Below are 25710 nucleotides of genomic sequence, written 5' to 3' on the forward strand. Positions count from 1 at the left end.
TGGGGGAAAAGTCCAACCCCATGATAATGCGCTTTTGATACACCCTTCTATAATGACAGATTCACGTGGCGTAACAGCCTTTCACTGAGTTGAAACTCAATGATGGATCCAAACCTTCTGTGTTGATCTCCTTCAATGAGGCATATTTGTGATTTTTAAGTATATGTTAACATTTTTAAATAGTTTATTATAGTATTTGTCCCCCCCATATAATATAAATTAAAAATAATCATTGAAGAGACCTGCCTGAAAAATTATACACAAATGTTTAATTATTGCGTATAACTGTTTTTGACTCGTTAGTATGATATAACTCTAAAACCGTAATAATTACTAAGTCCTTTTTAAGGTACTGCCCTATGAAGAGAGTGATCGGGACTTGTAGAAGTTACTTATGTTGAGAAACTCCACAACAGTAAAAACCGTTTGGTTCCTAAAAAGCAGTGAATAAACTGCTAGAAGCAACATATGACTATTTTCTCTAATAAAACATTTTAAGTGTGTGTATCTACATATTTGTGGAAATATTATTTATGAGCCGTTGCCCATGTAAACATGTGTAATAAAGCACCTCTCTAGACCAGCTGAACCACATTCTGGAGCATCATGTCATGAGTTCTGCCGGAGGGTGTGAGCTTGCCGGCCTGCTCCAACACGATCAGGATGGTCCAACCCGTTATAAACAGGTCATGTTGGGTTGATATTTCTACAAGTAAAGGCATAACCACAGCCCAGTGTTTTATGACATTAATCTAATGGTGTCTGTTACTGATAGGCATGGGTACAGATAGCCTGCATGAGATTACAGACAATAAAACTCATGTCAACATGCTGTTGATCGCGCCACACTGTCATACTTGTTTTGTCTATGAAATATTGTCCCTCCTTGCTGTGAGGGGTCAATCAACGTTCACCAAAACAATATTTGTTTTGAGTTTCAATGACCCCTTTAAACCTTAGAATGCACATTTATCCTGGTTTGAGTGAAGAATCAACAAGACAAGAGAAAGCTGTTACTTAAAAAGAACAAAAAATGTATTTTTATTTAACAAAGCCCAATACAGGTTTTAAAGCAAAACTGTGGAACACTGGTAAATCAGTCTCATGGTGTCGACGACACACCCAACATGAGGCCAAGACATAAGTCAAAGTCGTACAGAACACAAAAGGGAGAAAAGAAAAATAGATCTTAAAACATAAGTGGTGCATTTTGAAGAAGCTAAGAGCAGTTCAAAGAAACCATCAATGAGATCAATGACACATTACGAATGCCAACAGCCTAGAGATCTAATAATTTTTCCCAAGACAGGAGAATTAAACAAATATGTCATACATACATTTTTTTTCTTACACTAATTACGAATGTTTCAGCAATGCAATCGTAAACTCTGCCTCCAATATGTCCGAATTATGTTTTAGATTAAAGGAGATGGGTACGGGGTCATTCATTTTGTAGCAAACATTCATTGTTCCTGTGGTCATTCCTTTTCGAATAAACTCAAATCAATCATATTGACCACGTTTACTTTGACATATTGACATAAGGTGGTTTAATATCATTACACCTGAAAATATACACATAGACCATTCCCATTATTAAACAAAGAAAGTACCATCGGTTTTAGAAAAGGAAGCTGTCATCATGGGAAGGTAGCAAAACTATTTCAACTAGGTTAATGATCATGCTACTTATCAGGTTAATGTCATTTATAAACATAGGGAACATAACGTGATTAATTGGTCAGAAAAACCGACCCAAGTACATTTTTTGTGGGGGAGTTAGGGCCATATCGAAGTCTCTTTTTAAGGCGAGTATATAATTGCAGTATTTGAAAAGAAAAATATCCAACCAAGAATGGCCAGTAATTCTAATATAGTGGTGGTCAAATTAGCGATTTTATAGTCATTCAAGAACTTGCTGTATTTCATGACATGTGCCAATTCCAACGTTTAGGTCAACGTTGAAAGTGCCCAAGTGTCCAGTCCAATTGAGTTCAATTTGTACTTTCCATAATCTGGCCTCAAACATGGAATACACGATTTAGTACCGTCTTCAAACAAAGCCCACCATCCCCACTGGCATACAATAATGCGTTATGAAAATAAAGAAATCACAGACTATTTGAAATGAGCTGATCCACCCATGTAAACACTTAATGCTTTTCTGATACAGAAAAAAATACTAAGTCGACAATGTATATAGGAAGATAGAACAACCTCCCCTGTTTATTCTTAGAATTACCATAGCCATGGTCTTTTAAAACAGTTCTGCTTTGATATCTTTTTGTGGTTTTTATAACAAAATAAATCTTTATAATTGTTTTCCGTGTTCAAGGAGATGTGGAAACAGCGCCATACGGCGCATAGTTATCGTACGACAAGTAGCATACGATGAGTACGGTTATCGTACGACACGTAGCATACGATGAGTACGGTTATTGTACGACCCGTGGGGTTATCGTACGACGTGTAGCGTACGGCTAACGTTGCAGCTTTCCCCGCTGTGCACACGCTACACACGTACCCAAACTTTGACTTTTTGCGTTGTTTACGACAAAGATCGTCAAAACTTGGCCTGGCTACGTTAAGAAAGTCACTGTGAGTGAAGCAGCTCAAATACTCAACAAAAGGCTTGGCCTGAGAAGCGATCGGGTTGAAGCGACAGGGCGTGACAAAATAATCAACCTGTCCATCTGTTAGCCAGTCAATAAAGTCATCTGCGATAAAGTATATGTTCTTTTCCTTTACAAATCAAGTTGTCCTTTTTCTCTCCATCGTGGCATTTTTGACAAAATATCCTTTTTAATTACACTGGAAAAAAAAATATTATTTCAAGCAAAAACAAGCTTATATCGTTGGTGGCAACAGAAGAAAACATACAGTTTTGAGAGGTGAGATAGAATTGCATAGCCGATCACAGCGAAACGAGAACTATTCTTTTTTTTGGTATGGTACACTAGGTATTATCGCTTTGCACAAGTCCTCTATGTACATAAATTAATAGTTTCCACCTAATCTCTTCTGTTCATAGTTTCACACATTTCCAATAGGTTTTTGTTTCCACAAAGAAAAAGCAAGGGATCTTGACCGCCCAGCTCCAGGGTTGAAGTCCTTTGAGTCTTTTCAAGAAACCCAAACAAAGTGCCATTTTGCTACATTTATCAGCTGATCCATGTTCTGCTACAAAAAAAAAAAGTGAATACAAACAAACTAACGTTCACACGCCGAACATACACACACGTCGCACAGCTTCCTGATTCAAAATGTTTTGGTCACATAAACTACCTCGCACCATCACTCACTCACTCACTCAAACTCACACACACACACACACACACACACACACACACACACACACACACACACACACACACACACGCACACGCACACGCACAAACACAAACACAAACACAAACACACACACACACATAAAATACCCCCCCAAATAAATCAAGACGGGTAAGGGGGATAATGTGCGGCCAGTCTCTGTCACCCACTGAGGGACCTCCTCTTGTGGGGGGGGGGGGGGGGGGGGGGAGACGACATTCCAGCTGGTACAGCTTGAAAGGAGAAAGCACCGTTTGGAAAGAGAAGGCCTTCAAGTCCGTCGCCGTGGAGACCGCTCCGCGGGCTCGGCCTGATTCTGTGCTCCCGCCACAACAGCAACGACCACAAAAATAAAGAAGGGGTTGAATCTACATTCAGGCTCCTCAACGTCATCCATAGCCGGTATCAAGTCTCTGAATCACCTCATCGTCCTCCTCTTCCTCCTGGCGGGCCTCAGTCCGTCCGCCTCTTGTGTGGAGTCCACCGGTCAGAAGGAGACCAAACCAGAAGCCCCCTGGGACACGGTCAACGATTGGGGGGGTCCTTGGGGCGCTGCGGGGGGGGGGCGTCTCAGCGTCTCTGCTGGGTGTAGACGGGGTAGGCCAGGGTGACGTTGAGCGAGTCGTTGTGCTGCACCAGCGAGGTGTGCTGGTAGTGGAGGACCAGCTCCTTCAGCGAGCCGTACAGGTTGTAGGGCTCGGCGAAGCCGAAGCCCGACGGCGTCTTGTTGATGACGCAGTGCTTCACCTCGCCGTCCACGCTACAGAGAGAGAGAGAGGACATTGGTTTAGAGCCCGCTGACCTCATCTTCTGCAACATTCAATTCATCCACTCACTGGAGAAATGGGAATGGAGAATGTCCTAGTTTTAGCTCTGTGTCCTAAATGAGCAGATAGGGGCCGCTCGCTACTGGGAGACTGGCGAGGTGTCCCTGAGCAAGAGACCTCACCCTAACTGCTCCAGACGAGCTGGTTGTGGCCTTGCGTGGTTGACAAACCGTCGGTGTGTGAATGTGTGCATGAATATTGGAAAGCGCTTTGAGGGACCCCTGGTTAGAAAAGTGCTGTATAAATGCAGTCCATATACCCCTCAACACGTACAAGGTCCAGTAAAGTCTTGTGGACTTTAACATGACGTTAAGTTTCCAAAGAGTTGTTTCTGATAATCAACACAGGGAGGGAACGTACACAACGCTGCAGGCGTAGCAGCCGGCTTTGCTGCTGTCCCGGACCAGGAATGTTCCGTCTCTCTTGCCCCGCAGGAGGTCCTCGGCCTTCAGGCGGTTGATGTTGCCCAGCTTCCAGGAGCGTTCGTCGTGGTGGGGCAGGTCCTCGTCGTCCTCCACCATCGAGTACTGACTGCAGACGTGAGGGGAGAGCGAGAGGTCAGAGGTCAGGGTGGGTGTCGTGGGGGGGGGAGAGGGGCATGCTGAGACAGGCACATGGTTAAGGAATGAGAAAGGTGGCAAACACAACTCACTCTTCTGTGTTCTCGTTCTTGATGCCCAGCCACTCGTTGAGCTTCTTCTGCCGCACGCCCTTCTGTGTCAACCACCTAGAACAGAGGAGGAGAAGGTCAGCCCCGTCGGGACACACGGCCGACGTGGAGTCCTCACCCTCCGACGCCACACACACGTCTACGTTGTCGACCGGGCCGAGACACTCACATGAGGTACTGATCCCTGGTCTTCCTCAGCTGTATGAGGTCGGGCTTGATGCTGTTCATCCTCTTGTCGATCTCCCGGTAGTCGGCCGCCTGCTTCTTCAGGTCCTCCTCCAGCCGCCGCTTGCTGTCCACGATCTCGCTGATCCTCGACTTGAGCTTTTCGTAGTTGCCCATGATCCTGGGAGAGGCAGGCGGGGAAGAGGGAACGCTAAGCGATGCCAATGAGTTTGCCAGTCGCCATGGATGGCGAGGTAAGTGGTGATGGTGAGAGAGACGCTGTGCGGTCGCTTACCTTTGGATCTCCTTCTCGTTGCCCTCTCTCCGGAACTTCTCGATGTACTCTTTGCTGTAGCGCTCTTGCGTCTGACACTGCTCCTCGAATATCTTTATCGTCTCGTTGAACGCCTCGATGGCCGTCCTCTTCATTTGGATTTCCTGCAAGAGAAAAGTGAAACAACCAGGTCAGTCGATCCGGTCCGACTCGGGTGTTGAGAGCTTGTTGATGCGATGAGGAGCAGCACTTACTTGGGATGTTCGGGTGTACTCTTCATAGAGCCGGTCGTACTCCTTGTTCTTCAGCTGGTACTGCTGGTGGTACTCACACAGCTTCTTCCCCACCGCCTCGATGTTGTCCTCTTTCACCACTTGATCCTGAGGGAGGAGGGCGACCACAGTCAACAACCAGGACCGGGGAGCTGTCATATAACCCTAGCCACATATAATTTTTACACGCCCAAAGCGGGAAGCTTTATAGCGGCGTCGGCCGGAGGAGCTTACCTGCTGGTGCTTGGAGACGGGGAATAGCAGCTTGACGTCCAGCTTGGGGTTGTACTGGGCCAGCGACTCGTTGCGGTAGTGGTTGATGAGCTCCACCACTGAGCCAAAGGTCAGCGGGTCCGAGAAGCCGTACTTCCCGTCGCGGTGGAAGATCTTGATCAGCTTGTTGTTGCCGCCTTTCCTGCAGACCGGAAGGAGGGGAAAGAGAAATTAGCCGTCGCCTAGCAAGCTACCTGATGCAAACCGCTTACCGACAATGGAAACACACGCATCACACACACACACACACACACACACACACACACACACACACACACACACACACACACACACACACACACACACACACACACACACACACACACACACACACACACACACACACACACACACACACGACGCATGTGCGCGGTGGGCGTGGCCACGGCGAGGGGGAGAGCCTCACCTCAGGGTGAGCGTGTAGTCGCCGTGCATCTTGGTGGAGGCGTCCCGCACCAGGAAGGTGCCGTCGGCCGTGTCCCGCAGCTTCTCGTTCACCTCCTCGCGGGAGATGTCGCCCCAGTACCACTCTGCCTCGTGGAGAGCCATGCCGTTGTTGGTGATGATGCCGTTGTTAGTCGCGGGCGCGGGCTTGGTCGGCTTCGGAGGCAGTGCTGCGTTGAGGGAGACAAGGGGGGGGAGGTTTAGTGTTTCCGTTGGAACGTTTTAGCGGAAACAAACAAGGCGGAATTAGCCCGGGACCATTAGCGCTGCGAGGTATTGATCGGTCTTGAGCGGCGGGGTAATCTCGTTTGCGGGTCTGAAAATAGCCCTGCGTGACAGAGCTGGACGGGTGTTCCACGTACTCGTCGATGAGTCACTTCAGCAGAACGGAACCGCTGGCGGCCGCTAGCCTCTGGTCCCCACTTCATTACACCAGGTGCAAATCGCATCACCCCTCGACCGGCCGTAGTGGCTTGAGATGGGCGTGAGGCGCGAGTCAATGGGAAACCGCTTTTAATCAATGGAAGACGAGGCATCAATGGATATCTCAACCACCTACCCCACTCTCCTGTTTCCAAGTGTTTGTTTGATTTGCATTGCAGCTAAATTAAGTCCTGCATATTATTATTACATATTAGAAACTCAAGATCACTGGTTCAAAACTTGGTCCCTGGAGAAGTATCCACTTGAAAAACAATAAATTGCATTCTTGCTTGTACTACGTCATTGTGGGGGCTGTCATTCTGTCCTTGCTGGCGTCGCCGCCGGCAACGTTGTGACGGCAGAGCCAATAGGAGTCCAGCTAAAAGGGTTATTTTTACCCCACACCTCTGCACTCCCCTTGTTCCCACCTCATTAGCACCAGATCTGCTGCATCTCTGCCGGCCCTGGCAGAACTCGGCCACATGGTAACTGGGCAGAAGACCAAGTAGTGCCAGAGAGCCACGCAGCGCAGCACCCCCGTCCACCAGGACCACAGCATCAACGCATTACACAGACCAAATCAATGTGGTCCGCTGCATATCCATTTACCTATGCAACATTTTGAATCCATACACTGACCTAAGCAAGCGACTTAGAAATGTTACAACATGATAGACCGTTATAAGGATAATTAGGTTAAAACCACTGCGGTTACTGCATTTACATACAATCAGCTAGTGTCGGGTTTAAACCTCTACAGACAGCTAAACAGACGAATGTAAATGATACAGAAAAATAGGCCATTCATGGTGTCTAATTCAAACAGCCATGAGTTGCATGAATTTTCCGGCGATTCTATTGGACCACACAGCAGAGGCACGGCGTAGCCTGCTCGGTAACGTGTTACATCACTCACCGCAGCCAATCACATCGGGTGTCTGTCACCAACCACTCCTGCATCCTTTATTCCCTGACAGCAATGAGGTCATTCCCGACAGACCGCTTCCCTGTACCGCCGGTTCAAATCCTCTAGAAAGAAAGTAAAACCACGAACGCACTAGCAAAAAAACATACTTAAATCCCCTTCTCCTTCCCTCTCTCCTCTGCTGTGCGCAGCCCTCTTTATCTCACAGCGCGTCGATAAGGAAAGCACAACTGCGCATTGCCTGCGAGCGCAGCACATAACAGCAGACATGCAGCCTCTCTCGTCCTCTTCCCCTCATGCTCTCTCACTCAGTAGAGCTCTGCTGTTGGCTCCCTGGTGGCTGACTCCTCCCCCTCCCTGAGTGTGTGCGCGTGTGTGTGTGCGCGCGCGCGTGCGTGTGTCTGCGTGCGCTCGCGCGTGTCTCATGCGAGGAGGAGGAGGAGTGAGCCGTCCCAGCGCTGGCTCTCAGACAAGACGGGGCTGTGCTGCCGCAGCACGCAGGCTAATGCGAGCCCCGCCGAGCGCCCTGCTCCAGAGCCGCCCGGGGTCTCAGAGCTATGCCTGTAATCCTGCCGTGACACCAGGGGGGCGGGCGGGTCTGGGGAGCCGTGTCCTAGAGACTGCGGCCAGGGGGGGGTCCTCTAAATAGACCCGGGGTTCGTGGTAAAGATTAAAGATGACACCTAACTGTCAGGTCAGCCCCAGATCTGACTAGCAACCGTTACTGGCTCCGGACCAACATGAAGCCCCGCTGGGAGCGAGCCCTATCTATACATGTTTTAAATGCTATAGTATTATTAGCAATACGACTAACACTATCACACCCGAGAACAAGCTTCTCCCCCTGAACACACAATGCTGACGCAACGTCTCGTCACACTTTTCTCTCCCCAACAATAGGTGATGTATTCAACACTTTAAAGGCTGAGGGGAAGGCGCCTGATTGGCCAGGTGGGACACAGCCTCCAGCAGAGTGGACCCGTTCAGAAAGCCCCTCGTGATAGGCTCGGAGGGTGTAGCAACAACCGAGCAGCGGTAAATACCCACTCAGCGAAACCCGGCGGTTTAACCCCTCGGGTCCTCGTGTTTAATCACCACTCCGCCCTCAACCTCAATACCAAACGGGAAAAGTTCCCGTCAATGAAGAAAGACAAAGGCCATTAAACTCACGTTGCAAGTTGTGCATTCTTCTTCTTACGATAACCAGCGACTCCTTTTAATGATCCTTTCTCATCACAAGCCCATAAAACAAATCATATAAATCCACAGGTTGTCTTCAGGTCCATGCGTGTGAGCCCAAAGGTGTATTTAAAGCGCGGTGTGGTGTCCTCAGTGATCAGCCAGCTGCAGGTATAATCCCTTCGTTCAGAGTCAGGTGCAACACGTTGCTGCTGCGCGGGCAGAACCTCGTCGGTTAATGATCTGCCGAGAGGCGCGTGTCGACCAGAGGGACTGGGACCGCCTCCTCCCCACTCCTCCCCCTCTCTCACTTCCTGTTGGGGCTGTGCTCAAGTGAGGCAGATCTCTTCAGGCTAACTCTTCCCCCAGTGTCAGAGCTGCCTTCTGAAATACCCCTGTGTGTCTCTGTGTGTGTGTGTGTGTGTGTGTGTGTCTCTGTGTGTCTCTGTGTGTGTGTGTGTGTCTCTGTGTGTCTCTGTGTGTGTGTGTGTGTGTGTGTGTGTGTGTGTGTGTGTGTGTGTGTGTGTGTGTGTGTGTGTGTGTGTGTGTGTGTGTGTGTGTGTGTGTGTGTGTGTGTGTGTGTGTGTGTGTGTGTGTCAGAAGAGCGGTAGGAGGTGAGGGAGGGAGTGGACTCTTTCTTATGATTAACTTGGAAAACTTCAAATATCTGCTGAGCCGAATGCTTTGAGGCAGGCGGGACATGTGTAGGCTCAGCAGGGCGGCGGTTTGGGTGGGGGATGTAGGTGAGAGGGTGGAGGAACCCAGAACACGAACGCGGCCCCCTGTTAACAAGGCCTGCTCTGTGGAGCGCGTCCAGCGACCCAGCTCACCAAGTCTAAGTGGGCCTTTTGTCATGGACTTTAAATAGCCCCCAGTCACTGTGGGGCGCACACACACACACACACACACACACACACACACACACACACACACACACACACACACACACACACACACACACACACACACACACACACACACACACACACACACACACACACAAAGACACACACAAATACACAAATCTGCATGCACACACAGACATATGGCCAAAACTAGAATGAAGGGGGAGTTTTATAGACGTCGGACGTATAATTTGCACTTCCAAAAATACGTCCGACCTATATTTTCGACATAGGCACAGTGCGACTGCCTTCCACTTCACATTTTTCTGTGTCTGAGGGACTGTGCGTGACCCTGTGCGTCTGCGGCTCTATTTGCGTCCGGCTCCGTGTGCGTTTGAGGGATTTCTTTCATTTTAAATCGTTTGTTGCTGCTGCTGCTGCTGCTGCTGCTGCTGCTGCTGCTGCTGCTGCTGCTGCTGCTGCTTCCCCCCGGGCCGCCGATCAATACGTCTGCCTGCGGTCAGGATCGTAGGCACCGCAGGTCCGCCCTGCTCTGTGTCGGGGGGGCCCTCCGGTCGAGGCCCCTGACAGCCCAGAGCGGGCCTGCAGAGCGGCCCATTATATATACCCACCCCCCTCGCTCCCCGGCAGGTAATAAAAAGTTTCACCGGCCACATTCAGATGTGGGCGTCTGGGGCCGGGGCCGCTGCAGCTGCTTTTAACTAGCCTTATGAAAACACTGCAGTGTCAGGCCACGCTGCGCCCATACACACAACCCCAGAGGAGGAGGGGGGCTCGGGGGAGAAACAGCCACAGCCACGCCGTTTTGCAGTTTCTTTTTTTTTTTGCTGCTTTGCATGCGTTTACGAGTCAACAAAGCTCGCCATACTATAAGGAAACATCTAGCGAAATAAAATGGGGCAAACTGTTTGTTTTGTCCTTTAAAATAAACAATACCAATCTCAAAAATAAATCGATATCGACTCTGGCTGTTGACATCCGTTATTATTACACACATGATTAGTGGTAAATAAGGCAGCGATTCTTCGAAACGGCAAAATACACACACACTTTGTCCAGGGTTCATTGAGCATGCACCCAGACCAGATATAGCCCTGTGATGCGCTGTTTGCATCCTTTAACTTCCTGTGCCGTCTATATTTTATGAAGCGGTTAAAAAGTGGTTAGACACTAATTCCATTCCCTTTCAAATCCTCTTTCTACCAAAAGTTACGCACGCAACAGCTCATCTATGTTGTACATTTACATTGCTCATAGATTTGGAATGTGTGAATAAAACGTGTAAAAAAGAAAGCACTATGAAACATTTCTCTTTTGTCTCTCCACAGAAACAATCTGGTGGACCCCGAGAAAACACAGAAGACTGCGCCGAGTAACCCATCGAGTGAAGAACAGCGTTTACCTGGAGCTGCCTGGGTCTCATTGACCTCGCTGGTCACCAGAGCCTCCAGGATCTTCACGTGGACCTCCGGGTTTGGCTCACAACTGCATTCCCGGGGGGAAAAAAATAAAAGAACAAGACAATAATCACCGGGTGGCCTTTCTCTTTTTATTGTTGTACGCACTGTTATTGTTTTATGCAGCGTCTCTGCCTAAAAGAGCCCAGATGATCCGCCTGGGTGCTTTAATTATACAGTAGAGGTCCCCAACGCCCCCGCCTTCTCCACTTCAATTCCTTGCATGCCTCACATACGTGTGCCTGGGCGGCTCGGGCAGGAGGCCCTGCACACGTGTCAGTGCTTGTACCCGGCTGGGTTTCTGTGTGTTCCAGACACCATGTGTCTTGGTTTGTCTGTGATGGAACAAAACTCCTCGAGTGCGATATCGTCTTGAGGTAGGGGTTGTTAGTTTCACTCTCTTCCCCTCCCTCCCTCCCTCCCCCACCCTCCCTCTCCATCAGCCTCTTTCTCCCTCAACCCCTCTCTCTCCCTCCCCCCCTCTCTGTCTCCCTCCCTCCACCCGTCTCTCTCTCCCTCCCTCCCTTCCTCCCTCCCTCCCCTCCCCAGCCTCTCTCCCCTTCCCTTCCTCCCTCAACCCCTCTCTCCCCCTCCGTCTCTCTCTCTCTCTCTCTCTCACTCTCCACCCACCTGGCGGGCTCCTGTCTGAAGAGCACCCCGCTGAAGATCTCGCCCAGGGCGCGGGCGGAGAGCAGGTTCTTGGGGCCGTGGTGGCAGACGCGGGAGAAGTGGCGCAGCAGGTGGTGCAGCGTGAGCCAGTACTGGGCGGGCAGGTTGGGGGAGCTGGGGATGGAGCGCAGCAGCTGAGCGCACTCCTCAGGGTTCGTCACTTCTGCGGAGGGAGGAAGAGGAGCGGTCGTCAGCGCTAGGACCCGAGGCTACGGCCGTGAGCCGTTGGTTACCACGAGTCAATGCAGTGATACGCATCCACACGCGGTTAATTGGCACGTCACTAATGAGGCTGGTGATCATTTGCTAACGGGATTCATGTTAACTGAGGCCATGATGTTCATGTTAACCAAGGCATTCATTTATACTTATTTAAAATAGTAATGGCTAACCCTAAGCCTAACCTATGCTGATGCTATATAATAATGCTTATTACTGCATTTATTAATGTGAATTGTTTGTTCTACTGAACGTTTAAAAAGAAGAAAAGCCCCTCAATAATCACATTTCCCAGAATAGGTGCTAAAGCCTACGTGAAATGTTCACTGCACGTGTCTCTCTCTCTCGGATTGGGTCACAGTTTTAAGGCACATTACTTCAAATAATGAGATGAGAAACACTGCAGGAGAACAACCACAGCGTGTCTTGTGGTGGAAAATAAGTGTTTCCATTGGCTGGCAGAGAGGTGCCACAAGAGAACGAGGAAGGCGATGTTCAGTTGACATTAACCGCACCATGCATCCTGTTTCTGAAACCCTGTGAGAGTCAGAGAACACATCCTTGCAGAAAACCACCAGAATGAAGAAGAAGGACTAAGAGAAGTTAGAAAAGAAAAGAAATAAAAAGGACAAACTGTAGAAACCGAGGAGAAGGGTAGACGTTTAATCAAGGCAGCGATTCATTTCACTTGTGAGCTGACAAGAGGCAAATATTGACTCTAGTGGAGTCATGTGTTCAAAGGTACTTGGTGTTCGATAGCGGTCCATAGGTGGGGTGGGGGGGCTTGGTTATGCGAGCTCTTCCAAATGAAAGCCAATGATTAACTGCAAAAATTGTATGTCGGGGTTAAGGTACAGCCAAGTGACAACACTCATAAAGCCTTTCTCTGGAGACACCCCTACGAGACGCTAACAAGATAGTGTTCTGAAAGTAAATTTGAACACCATTAAAAAATTAAATAATGAAGTGACTCATTTTATAGGACATTGCATGACACGCTAATTACGACCTGCAAACAAAAAGGTATAATTATGCAACACTGTTGGGAAAGACGACTAGGGAAAGACTTGGGAGCTCGTGACTTATTGACGGCGTAATTTGGACTCTTAAGTGCTCCATTCCCCTCCCTCACCTTGGGCGGTCTGCACCATCTGAGCGTACACGGCGGGGGGGATGACCGCCGTGGGCAGGTCCTGCAAGTAGCGGAGCACACCGTCACAGAGCCCGGCCAGGTCCAGCTGGTCCAGCTCCTCTGCGGGCTGATCTGTTCAAACACACACATTGATTTGGTTCAGAGGCCGGTGATGGTCGGTGCTTCCCCGGAGCAACGATGACACAGGGCCGTTGAGTTCGGAACGGTCCGGGCGGAACTGGACTCCGGCCTCAAACAGGCCACCCTGTGCAATGTGTGCCACATGGCGCTGGGCCGAGACTGCGTGGTGGAGGTGAACGGCACGTGGGGGTTTAAAGTCATTCTTCCGTTTTGTCATGTATATTTGACCACTTGCTACGCTCTAGGCTGCACGAACTACGACAATTTACATTAAGGCATTTTACGCATTGAGGATTTTTCAAGAGAGTTAAATCACAATCACTACCGTCCGTTCAAATATGCTCATACCATTTTTAAAACAAAAACCATGTCCCTCTGTACATGCATGCACATCCTAACAGACACAACTGCAACATTTATACCAGAGTTAATATGGGACACATGCGGGGTCGACGGGGCCCTAGTTGATAGAATGGCCGCTTACCGGATTCAAAGCACTGTCTGACTTCCAGGCCAGCCCCGGCAGCGAATGTCCGATACAACGTTGGATTATCCAGACCTGAAAATTACCAAGATACAAGAAAACGTCGCCTGTCAGAGTCAATGGCAAAATAATCAATACGCTTGATCAGATTTGGTAGGGTAGAGGGGGTGACTCACCCTTTCTTTCAATGGCCTCCAGCAGGGAAGCCAGCATGGGTGGTGCCGTCTCCGGGGGGGCAAACTGCTCCGTCAGGTCCGTCAGAGCGAACCCTGATGGGGGGGGGGGGGGGGGAAACAAACAGAGACGAGGTTAAGCGAAAGATTCGTCCTAAAGCCGCCGCACGTGGAGCTTAAAGCGTTCCTCAATGAGGTCGAAGCTTTATCCATACAGCCGCGTATAAACACAACTACTGCACAAGAGGCAGGGATGTAGAGATAATCCTAGAAAACATGAGACAAAGCAGCAAAGCCTATTGAAGGTATGGAAAAGACTTTTGATTGGGGAATTGATGAAATGCACAGTGGGAACACAAGTACTTAAGCCAGACATGTTCAATCCAACATTAACCAATTGCCTAGCCAGCTGTGGGTGGTGGGAGATGGGTTAACATTACTGCTCCTGTATGGGCACACAAAGGCATGCACACCAAAGCTGTGTTTGGGATATGGAAGTCTTCCTTTTCCGCCACCAACCACTGCAAAAACTCCAATCTACGCTAGATTCCATACATAAGGCACTGAACATAATGATAATGTTTGTCATGTCAAATGGTATGTTAGATGCTCAACTGATTTCCATGTAAAAAAGACTATTGTATCCGCAGTCTGATTTTGTGGCAACCTGACCATTTGTCAGAGCTTCTAAGGAGCAGAAGGCGCAGCAGGACCAAAGGAGCACTAGAATCACCATAAGGGCCCCACAACCTGAAGAAAAAACGAACCGAAGGATTCAGAAAGCTGGGGCTTCTGGGGCAGCAGAATACATTATGTTAGCATATGGTGGGCCAACCGAGTAAAGCAAACACCCTGTGAAATGAGGTGAGCCAGGTCTTGGTTTTCTTTCCTCCCTCGTCTACTTTATGCCTTAGATCTCAGCACCCAGGTGCAGACATGAAAGGAAGAAGGCACTGGCACGGATTTTATTTGAACTTGAAAAAAAAAAAAAGTATGTTTGAAAAAAAAAAAAGAAAGGTTTTTCTAAAAGACCTTGCTGTTTGAGGGCAGAGAGTCTGCAGTTTCAAAATGCTGAGGTTTTACGAATGAAGGGCCCTTCTGTGTGCAATAGTTTCTCTTTGAGGAAGGCCGAAAGGTAATGCATTCGAGGAGGTACATTAAACAGGTCTTCTGAAAAACACATCAACACAAACGCTAGTCGGTGCAAATGTGGAAATACACGCCGATGCCAGCAGATCATTCACTTCTCCGTTGAATTCTCCACTGAACCCTCACACCACTCCTTAATATAGCGCATGTAGGCCGATACAAAGTCTTCGAAAGAAAAAAGAAAAACACACAGCCAATATTTCAAAGTTAATGTAGGACAACTGGCCATCTGGGAGACGTTATTGGAAGCGGAGAGAGGGGGCTTTCTGAGAAGCCGTGAAACTTTGAGATGGAACACGAACATCGCCTGCCCCAAATATAGCTCTAGACAGGGGCCTCCCACTGCACACCTTGAGACCTTTCTCCCAGACAGACACCCAACACATATGACCCCCTCACCCAGCCCACTTCTCAGAACCCTTATTCAGAAGCTGTAGATTTTATGTACCCCACCATGATCATTTTTCGTGTACTAAAAACAGTCACCTCGTCGATGCAACAATTAATCAGGAATTACTGTGACTTGCGAGATATAAGCAGCAATAGACGCAAAACCAGTGCTTATACTGCAAGCTACGCTTCTTCATTTGTGCCGTCTACTTTAAGGCTGCCAGCAATGTTCCCTCAAACGGCTCAGGGCCTGTGTAGCAGGCAGCCCTATGTGAGAAGCACACATCTCTTCTGCAAACGCACCAGCTAGAATCAGAGTGGTGGGGCATGTCAAACGAACGACCAGGCAGCCCATTACGATCGGTCCACCAGAATCCTCTCTCCTTAACTTAAATCGTAGTCACTTGCAAACTAATATTCTCTTGGAGTTGCATGGAACATAAAAAGCCATTTAATGACGGGGGTTTTCAAGGAGTGCATGAATGTGATGAATGAAACCCTATTGAAGGCAAACAAAAACACGAGGTATGTGAATACAAAAAGAAATCAGCTTCAACAGCCATAAAAACACTGAAATACTGATGTTCTTGCATAGCTGGATGCAGTGTTTTCAGAGTGCACTAGGACTTAGTCGTTGAATCTACAGATGATTAAGACAATGGTCATCTTTTGGTGAATGCTAGAAGCTTCCACAAAGAAGAAAATGTTATGGGAGGCCCTGTTAAATGTATCCCTTCTTAAGAAACCAGAGGAGAGTGGTATAGCATGCCCTAAAGGAGATGTTTATAAGGTGAGGGATGGCTCTGAAGTGATGTCCACAACAGATGGGGTCCCCGGCCTCAATGCAGCACAGCTTTCTCTCATTTTACAAGACAAGAAGAAGATGGATTTTGATGGCTATACTCAGGCTTTTATACTTTTAAGAGAAGGTTGCTAGTTCAAGTCCGCTGGAAATCCTTGCAGGTCTTTTAACATGCCTTGGGTCACCCACAAATTTATCACAGTTAAAGAGTTTGAGCGCAGAGAGATTTTTATTCACTCAGTCATGAAATAATGTGAGGGAACATCGATATGCAGTAACAAATAAAGAGTCAACATGCACACATGTTTCACTTGGATTCCCTGTCTTGTGGTGGCTGCGTGCTTCTTGTCTCCATGACTAGTGTCCAAGTATGTGTTTATTTACCCTAGCGCCCCTGTGAGGGGCTAGGGATGGGCCGGGATGAGTGGGTCCGGTTACTTCTGGGTACTGCGGAACGACCTGCTCGTTTCAGCACCCATGGAAACGGGTCGGGTAACCCACGAAATATGCCAGACATTTTTTGAGACACGGGCGGTGATTTCCAGGAGAGTTGGCGTGGGACTAATCAGAAAGTGCCGTCGTACTTCTACCCCAGGGAGACCACAATATATCACCAGTGAGGAAATAAAAACATTATTTTGGTAAGGCGAATCAGTGAGCAAATAATCAAAAAGAGATGATTTGCCCTTTAGAGCCCAAATAGTCTGCCCTTCCGTAACAATCACTAGTCAGGGCGTCCAAATAACCAAACAAAAGCTGCACGCACACCAGAGTAGTGACAGCTGCGGTCGAAACCTCCAGGATTCTGATCTATATTTATACCGCTGCTGACAGCTAGATGGGCTTAAATGTGCAAGTAATTATTAAAAGCACATGTTGCTTCATTGGAGGTTGTGCGGGGGGCTACAGACTGGACCTTTTTGTCCAGACTGGAAATCATTGGCATGAATTTGAATTGGTTTAAAAAAGATTTCTTCAATGTTGACTCCAAAGTCCAAGTGCATTGGACCAAAGTGCATGCATGCATGCATGGACCCCACTTCCCATTAGGGGTTCTGTTTAACTTTCTTTTGCGTCAAATGCAAAGCAGGCTTGATAGGTAAAACCACAATTATTCAAAAAATGTTTGACTTCCTCTTTTTCAAACTGCCATTTATTTCAGTACATATCATTTGATTTATTTGATAATGTTATAAAACACATACATTATGTGTCACCTAATCGAGATGTAAAAGTTAAATGATCTCTCCTTATTAAAGCAACTAATGAAACATACAATACAACAGTAAAACATACAATAGCCTAAGCTCACAAAACTGGACGCTGGAATTGTTCAGTATTGTTGCATGAAGATGCGTGATATTATCTACGTTTGTCACAATTAAATACACCTCGCTTTTAACCAAATATTTTTGCATTAGCGAGAGGCAGGCGTCAATTTCAATTGGCCAATGGATCGTTGGAGTTTATACATTTCACTATTAACGGAGAGTACTTGAATGGCTTGCATGACACTGGAATGACAATGTCGCCCCCTAAAGGAGAGAACATGCACTGCAACAGCTCAGGGCTAACCAATGAGAAGCCTGTTGCTACAGCTTGTTGATTAACCCTGTGCTGACCAGAATAGAAGAACGTTCTTTACACATTAGCTTGTCAAAGGAGTTTGGATTTAACAAAAATAAATCCAATAAAAAAAAGAACGCTCAGTTTGCTAACAGCTTCCAAAAACAGCAAGAGCAAACATATCAAATCAGCCTAAAGTAAAAAAAATAAAATAAATAGATTATCTACATTCATCTGTAATTCACCAATAGTGTCTTGAGGTCTGCAACTAATCCAAATAATATGACAGACTGTAGCTAATGCCTACCTCCTTTGATCCATAAGTATGGGTTTAGCATTAGGCAACACGTCATGTAGTGTCCATACAACATAAGCCAAGGAGCCAACAGGATCCCAGGATCTGTCTGGAATGGATACTGCATTACATAAGGCCACACCTCCAGGGCACATGGGCCTCACAGCAACTAGCTGTGCTAGCTATCTTGAGCCCTCCTTCTCTCCAACTCTTTCTAACAATCACATACTTCAGATGCCTTTTTTTAATGTAACTCCTCAGATTTTCCTCTCTCTACCCTCTCTATATCCCCCCCTCCCTCTCTCCCCCTTTCTCTACATGTTTTCTAAAGAAGATTTGCCAATTCAGACTCCAGTCTCTAGAGGTGATCAAGTAATGAAACACATGTGCATGCTCTCACGCACCCAGGCCCATAAAGCACTGTGTTTCTGGAGCGGTGAAGGCCCAAGCGCCGCTTGCTGGGTGCTGAGAAGAAAAAAAGATCCTAATTACAATGTGGGTGGATTTTACTGTTACCAAACACCAGGGTTGCATTCATTTTACTTTTTTGGGCCATTTTAGCAGAGGAAGGTTTGTGAGACTGTAAAGTTGCTGTTTATATACGTGTTGACTAGAGACAACTTGAGTATATACTTTTGAATAAGACCGAAACCTTTGCCCTAGGATTTATTACTATTTGTACGAAAATATTTTGAGGAAAGCAAAAACATATTTTAGTCTACACAATACGATACCCATCACAAATGACAACTATCTAGTTAAAAATATTAAAAGAGTTGAGCAGAAGCCATTCAGATAACTTTGCCCACGCTAAAAAAGTAGTGGCTACGTCCCTTTCACCACATCCACCGAGCGCATTGTGCACCAAGCTACTGCAATCAGCATTTAGTACAATACTGATTCATCACAATGCAACAAATTGGTCTAGCATGCAGTCTGCGTTCCACCAAGAGTTCCATTACATTCCCACCTCCAGCTGCTTTAGGGCTTTATCAAAACACGACATACACTTAACTACTGCGTTATTAAACTCCATTGCACATTAACAACATTCCCAGTAACTTGCCCATGGGTCCACCTTAGATGTGTGGCCTACAAACCACACAATAGTTACATTTTAAAACATGACCTCAGACATGAGAAGGAAGGTTCAGCAGAACATGGATGGTGTCATGCTGAGCTAGGACCTTTAGAACCGGTATGGCTGGAATGCAGCCATTTGCCTTCACCGTTTGCTCAAAAATGTCACCACACATTCAAGTGCTATTGTGGCAGAACTTATTCCTCGCTTGTTTGTAAAAATTCCCCTTTGTACAAATGGCTGCAGCTAAACCATCAGATGCATGAGACAATGTTTCATGTTTGTTAACTATGCTAAGCTATGCCAAGAATACCTAACTTCATGCCACTTCTTGAGACCTTTGGACCTCTTGAGATGTGAGAGGACCCAGGGTTTATACAATAACAGAAGCCCCCACATTGCCACATCTCCAATATCTGAAAACAGGATATAGGTCTGCAGAAAAGCAAACAGAAATAGAATTTGAAAAAAAAACTGTCTCAACGGAACAGATGTGTGCAGAAGAAGAGGCCCTAGAAAAGGAACAGAGCGTTATCTTAATGGCAGAGTGCTCACACACACACACACACACACACACACACACACACACACACACACACACACACACACACACACACACACACACACACACACACACACACACACACACACACACACACACACACACACACACATCCTGCCTCAGGCCTCAAACCACAACATGATTGGGTTTGGGCTTTCAGAAAAAGCCCCTTCACTTTTATAAACTAGAGAAGAAAACACAAATGTTTAATTACCATTTGCAACCAAAAGCAGAAATGACAGAATCGCACATAAAATAATAACTCAAATGTTTCAATTGGCAGTGATTCCGTGCCTAACTGAAAATGAAAACACGGCAATAAGCATTCAAACATTTCCTTGCACAAAGCTGAGCTTCTCTGCATGGCTCAACATGCAGAGTAACAAGAGAATATGCAGAGCAGCTCTCCACTGTTTTGAATGGTGTGCATGGCCAAACTTCCAAGTGTCACATTACATAGCCAAATGTGTTCAAAAGACCAGACTCAAACCCAGTAGACGGAGGAAGCGAGGGGAAACAATAGTCTACTTCCATTCAAACATTTTAACGGTCGACTTTTTCTGGGTTTAGAGCCGCTGGTTGTTTTTCTTTGTCCGCGTTAATCGGTCTACAAAACAAGGTTTGGCGTCATTCTTCCATTATGACTGCCAGAAATGGAATAGAACAGAACACTTAAGGCCATGGACGATGGCTCGGCTAGCCCTGACCAGAAAAAATGTCAAATTACCCCCCTCTAGCCGAGCACGCTAGGTGGTAACTAGTACCAGGCAGCGAGGAAATAGAGCAATGGCATGCCAACCAGGATAGGAAATCACTTTTGAATCACTTCTTTTCTCCAGCGCTTTCTCTACTTCATAATTAACGTAAAACTTGAATTCATAATTGAACGCATCATCTATATGCATCCGTGTCTCGACGAAACAACTCCGACCTCGCCCGACCGCACATCTCGTCGCTAAGGACCCAGCCCCTGCACAACGTCATAACCGCGGCCCTCCTTTCAGCGTGGCGGGCCCCAACACACACACATACTGTGTGGAGTGAGGGGCCCGGCCAAGGAGCGACTCCTCGCTAGGGCTTCAGAAATGGGGGCCAAGCGCTGGAATGGAGGGGCTAAATAGTTTCCCAGCACTCCCTTGTTCTCTTTCTTCTCCACATCTGCTGCTCTGATGTAAACGCCCGTGGCTCGCGGGGACCGGCGGCCCGGGCCCCAGCGCTTGCACTTTCCACCTCTCTCGCAGCGGCAGAGGGGCCTCCTCCAGGAGCACTATCAAAACAACCCGGACAAAGAAGGCCAAGCAAGAGGGAAGGAAAATGAAAGATGCGGGAGAAGAGAGCGAGGGTGGTGGTGGATGTGTGGGGAGGGGAGGCTCATTGGCAGTTAGCGATAAATCACAAAATGTTGTGTAGCCGCAGATCCAACTCCCGCCATAGTGCCTGGCCCTCTTATGAGCTACCCCCCACTCCCGCCTGCGCCCCACACACACACACACACACACACACACACACACACACACACACACACACACACACACACACACACACACACACACACACACACACACACACACACACACACACACACACACACACACACACACACACACACACACACACGCTGCAGCAGCTCCAGCTCCCCACCCTTCATATTGCCCTCCCCTCAGCATGCAAAGCCGTGCAAAGAATTTCACATCCACACCGCACGACGGACAGAAAGTTTTAAACAATGGCCGTCGACTGCAAAAAAAACGAGGGAGAGAAGACTTGGGTGACGTTGACTATGTCCTATGTTTGCTACAAGACTGGCTGAGGGTTAAATGCGGATTACACTGGGGAGGTATTTAAATCTTAATACACTGGCCTTTTGCACCCCTTAGGGATGGAAATAACTCCCATCGTCCCAGAATATTGCAGCTGGATAAGAGGGTCACGCTACATTAGGACCGTTCCCGACTAAAATAAGGAATAAATAAGAAGATATCGGCCCTTAACATTTTCTTCGGTCAGAATTGTATGTTTATTTACATACAGACACATCCTGTTTACTGTTTCTCAATAACATCAACACGGAGAGCACAGGGCCCCATCTGAAATAGGGACAAAAGTAAGGGGTCCGTAAATAGCCATCATTCAGAAGAGCCATTCTGTGCTCTCCCTCCCAACGCTGGAGTTCAGATGCTGCCAACCACACAGCTCGCGATTCACGAGGGCCAAGGCCTGCAACCTAACATCTCTTCACTTTGATCTTAGGATAGAAGCTCTTGATGTGCACAATGTGATGGTAAAAGTATACAAGTTCAAATGTTAGCGTTTAAGATTCTGAAAATAACTATCGAACTTATAGTGACTTCCTCTAATCCTAGATCTCTAGCAAACAAGCATTCGAACAAAAAAACATGTGAAAACATGAATAGAGTCTGGGTTGAAAAACTGCCAGCCCATCCATAATTCCAGTTCAGACGAAACACAAAGACACGTAGAAGTTCAAAAGATTACTTATAAGGAAGGAAGTCTTTCAAGGGAAATGTGGGCACTAAACAATTTCGGAAAAAATTGCCTACGAGAACACTTTGAATGCTGCCCAGACGCAGATGCGACATGACAGTTTGTCTGCAATTCACACTTTGGATTGACACATCGGGGTACAACTCACCTTGCTCCGAATCGGAGTCCGCCCCCGTTCTGGAGGTGGCCGGGGCCAGGGGCAGGGGCCGGAGGGGTCTCTGCTTCGGGGTCGGAGGGGAGAGCCATTTCTTCCCGATGTACTCCACGTAGGTCCCCGGGAAGTCCCCCTTCACCTGGGTGGTTTCGTTGAACCCCGGCAGCCAGCCGATATCGTCCGGCCTCTGCTCCAGGCCCTCTACGTAATCCAGAGCGAGGAGGGCCCCCTTGCTGACCGTCAGTATGTCCCCGACGTGCAGGTCAATGTCCTCCTCCCGCTCCTTCTTGTAGTCGTAGAGCGCTCGGTACTGGTATCCTTCAGCGCTCATACTGATGGGAACGTCAGAGCTTACTTAAAAAAAAAAGGTATTGTCTTATAACTCCAAGCTACTTCTTTGAGGCCAGTTCCAACAGAAAACTGCTTGGTGTCTTTACAACCTACAATATCCCGGCATAAACAACCAGAAAATGATAATGTTTGTAAATCAGAATAAACTGAGTTCCGAATTATTATTATTTTTTTAACAATGTTTTAAGTGTCCTTTTGCATACGATTCAGGTAAGGAACCAAGTGCATGTCTGTTGTCCGCAATGCTCCGGGCCCATCAGTGGAGCTGCAGCGGCTCCTCCAGAATGCAACAGAGACCTGTAATATGAGAGGGGAGCCATTTTCACAACGTTGCATAAGAATTTATTCAATCGCGTATAATGTCAGTGTTGTTAACATTATTGACCAATTTGTCACGAAGATATTATTTTTCTTTTTTTTTATAAAAAAAAATATATATAAGAAGATCTTTTCAACTGAATTACTGGGGAATGGTTGGCAAGACTAAGGCAATAAATTACTTAAAAATAATAATAATACAGGTCATTCAACTTTGCTTTTTATCAAATGTAATATATTGTAGACTTCTAAAACGAATTGTTCCAAAAGCTACAAACGCCGTACACGCATTCAATAACAATCAACGCTTCTGGTAGTAGTTAGAGACTGTGCATTGTCACTTACAGTACACATTACAACATGCAACTTTCGTTGAGGCTTTGACATTCTCAATATTATTGCACCAGACACATTAATTTGCAATGCATCACATTCACATCAACTTTTCATAACCTCAGCAACGTCCAAAACCTCTAACGCAAAAGTTTATACAACCCGAAAGCAATCAGCGTGACTCCGTCTCAACGCCACCTACACGAGAACCGCATCACCCCGTACTAATCTATTGTCATAAATGAATAAGACACACTGATGAGAAAAACAACGGTTTGTTCTGTCCGCATTAATACAACCTCACGGATGCTAACAGTAGCCGCCACCGCTGCAAGAGCCAACACGACAGCACTGTTCGTGTTTTACACCTCATTCCGTCTCATTTCTAACAGTTGTTTGTAATAATACAATGATGCAAAGATGTTACATGCTGGAGATGATCCGTCATACTCCCTCATACGCTGATCGCGACATCTCCTGAAGCTTTCCTTTAAGTTATTGATAACTTGTAGCAGTCAGCGAACCACGAAGCTAAGTTAGCAGGTTAGCTCGCGCGGCTACACGGACCCATTCGAGCGACGGGCTCGTTCGGGTAAATCCCAGAATTATCCAGTTTAAACACAAACCCAAGTTAGACCATATTAAAAACAAACCTCAATGCAATCTTCGGTACTTCCGCATATTCAGTGGATTGAAGACAAAGCATTCACAAAAGTTTTAAGTCATGGTTTACAGAGCTGTATCACTGCTGGTCGACTTTAACCTGGTTTTCTCCGTACAAGCGCGAGGCGTTACAGCCCACAGGACAGGCTCGAGCTCGGTGGGTGTCAATCACGCAACGTCACAGCCTCCCGGGTAATGTAAACCCAGCGCCATTGGCTCAGTGTAACCCATCCCCAAACCGTTGTTGCAGGCTGCACATCCGATTACATAACTGGAATAGGCAAACATATAGGGTACAGCAGCAGGTTTGTTCAGCTTATTGCCATGATATTTAAGTTTTACATCAGGACAATTAGGACCGAATAGATAATATATTTTGGTAGGTCGTTCTAATTTTATCTGACACCTAGCCATGTTGAAATTATATCATGCTGATTTGAGAATTTAAAAGGATGGCACACCCTTCTACGTATTTATATTGTGTTGTAATTATTTTATTTATAACAGCCTTCAAAGCCTGGGAAAGTAAATCACTCACATGATGGATTTCCATCTCACATTCCATCCCCAGTTTTCTATTTGAAGATGTGTGTTAGCAGTTGGTGAATAAATGATGTGTGCATTTAAAATATAGATGTGTGCATCTTATTGTGCCAGTTACAATAAGGAACATGCAGAGATTCCACCTTCTTCAGAATATGAAGCTTCAGATAAGAACATAACATAGGCAATAGGGCATTGATTTGAATGATGATACAATATAATACTGTTCATCACATTCACCCCTCCATGCAATATGTGGCTGTAGATTCAAGACATAACCTGCAATGGGATTGTTCACACTTAACCTTTTATAGTTTGTCAAAACAACAAAATGCACAAATCCAAACATGCTAAAGATAATTTCTGGGGTTAATGAAGGTGACCCAGATTCTGTGTTTATTGTCCTCTATCCGCAACAATGAAAACCACCAATCAGCAACGTGTTACATATATACTATTCAAAGAGGTGACTTCATAGGACACACACAGGTGTGGCTCATAACACTAATTATGGCTCCATCACATGACCCATGGTACACGTGTGACATCTTCACCAGTACATAAACGTAGAAGACATATAACTAGTGTGATGAGTGACACCTGTGTTTGCCCTAAGACGATGCTTCTGAGAAACGGTCTATTGCTCAATATTGACAGGTCGGAATTAGGAACAAAAACAAGGGAAGAGCAAGCTAGCACGTGCTGGCTGTGCAAGTCTTTAGATTCATACAGGGAATTCTGCTCATTCTGCTTTCCAAGAAACAGACCGCCAGTACAATACAATTCAATAATGCAGTGATTGAGCAAAATATTCAGAATGGTAAGACTTGTCCTTCTTTTAGGTCTGGTCACATTCAACAAGGTTTCACCAAACCTGGATTAAATGTCATCATCCTGCTATGCTTCCCAGACCAAAAGGCTGAATGTTAACCAGCTTCTTATCCACAATGAATCCTAATTCACCCTAAGTCACTTTGACCTGAAGGCAACTGGTTCAAAGACCAATGCTAAACAAGTAAAAATATGCAGAAGCAACACATGTGCAGTTTCAATGAAATACACCAGATCTACTGCTGGG

General features: G+C 46.7%; 1 protein-coding gene across 4 annotated transcripts; it reads right to left on the bottom strand.

Annotated features, from left to right (window-relative positions):
* Positions 1-490: 490 nt before the first annotated feature.
* pik3r1 (phosphoinositide-3-kinase, regulatory subunit 1 (alpha)) lies at positions 491-24263 on the bottom strand. Of its 4 annotated transcripts, none has more exons than XM_056587826.1 (15): positions 24080-24263; positions 22419-23072; positions 13924-14016; positions 13748-13822; positions 13123-13254; positions 11733-11934; positions 11048-11130; positions 6215-6422; positions 5770-5950; positions 5518-5643; positions 5285-5427; positions 4994-5200; positions 4807-4881; positions 4515-4685; positions 491-4087 (listed from the first exon to the last, which is right to left on the bottom strand). In XM_056587826.1, exons 2-15 carry the CDS (start codon positions 22753-22755, stop codon positions 3898-3900), a joined length of 2223 nt encoding a protein of 740 aa, XP_056443801.1. In that variant the 5' UTR covers positions 22756-23072; positions 24080-24263; the 3' UTR covers positions 491-3897. The 4 variants fall into 4 exon arrangements, with proteins under 4 accessions (XP_056443801.1, XP_056443802.1, XP_056443803.1 ...); XM_056587827.1 differs by having other exon boundaries at positions 495-4087; positions 4994-5170; positions 24080-24261; XM_056587828.1 differs by lacking the exons at positions 11048-11130; positions 11733-11934; positions 13123-13254; ... (2 more) ...; positions 22419-23072; positions 24080-24263 and adding an exon at positions 8771-9147 and having other exon boundaries at positions 502-4087.
* Positions 24264-25710: the final 1447 nt, after the last annotated feature.

This window comes from Gadus chalcogrammus, chromosome 4 (assembly GCF_026213295.1).
Source record: "Gadus chalcogrammus isolate NIFS_2021 chromosome 4, NIFS_Gcha_1.0, whole genome shotgun sequence".
NCBI classification, from domain to species: domain Eukaryota; kingdom Metazoa; phylum Chordata; class Actinopteri; order Gadiformes; family Gadidae; genus Gadus; species Gadus chalcogrammus.

Coding starts and splice junctions, on each gene's coding strand:
- pik3r1 (XM_056587826.1), bottom strand. CDS start 22,755: ATGAGCGCTGAAGGATACCAGTACCGAGCGCTCTACGACTACAAGAAG. Junction 5,951..6,214: donor GACTACACGCTCACCCTGAG/GTGAGGCTCTCC, acceptor TCCGGTCTGCAG/GAAAGGCGGCAACAACAAGC. Junction 5,644..5,769: donor CCGTCTCCAAGCACCAGCAG/GTAAGCTCCTCC, acceptor CTCCTCCCTCAG/GATCAAGTGGTGAAAGAGGA.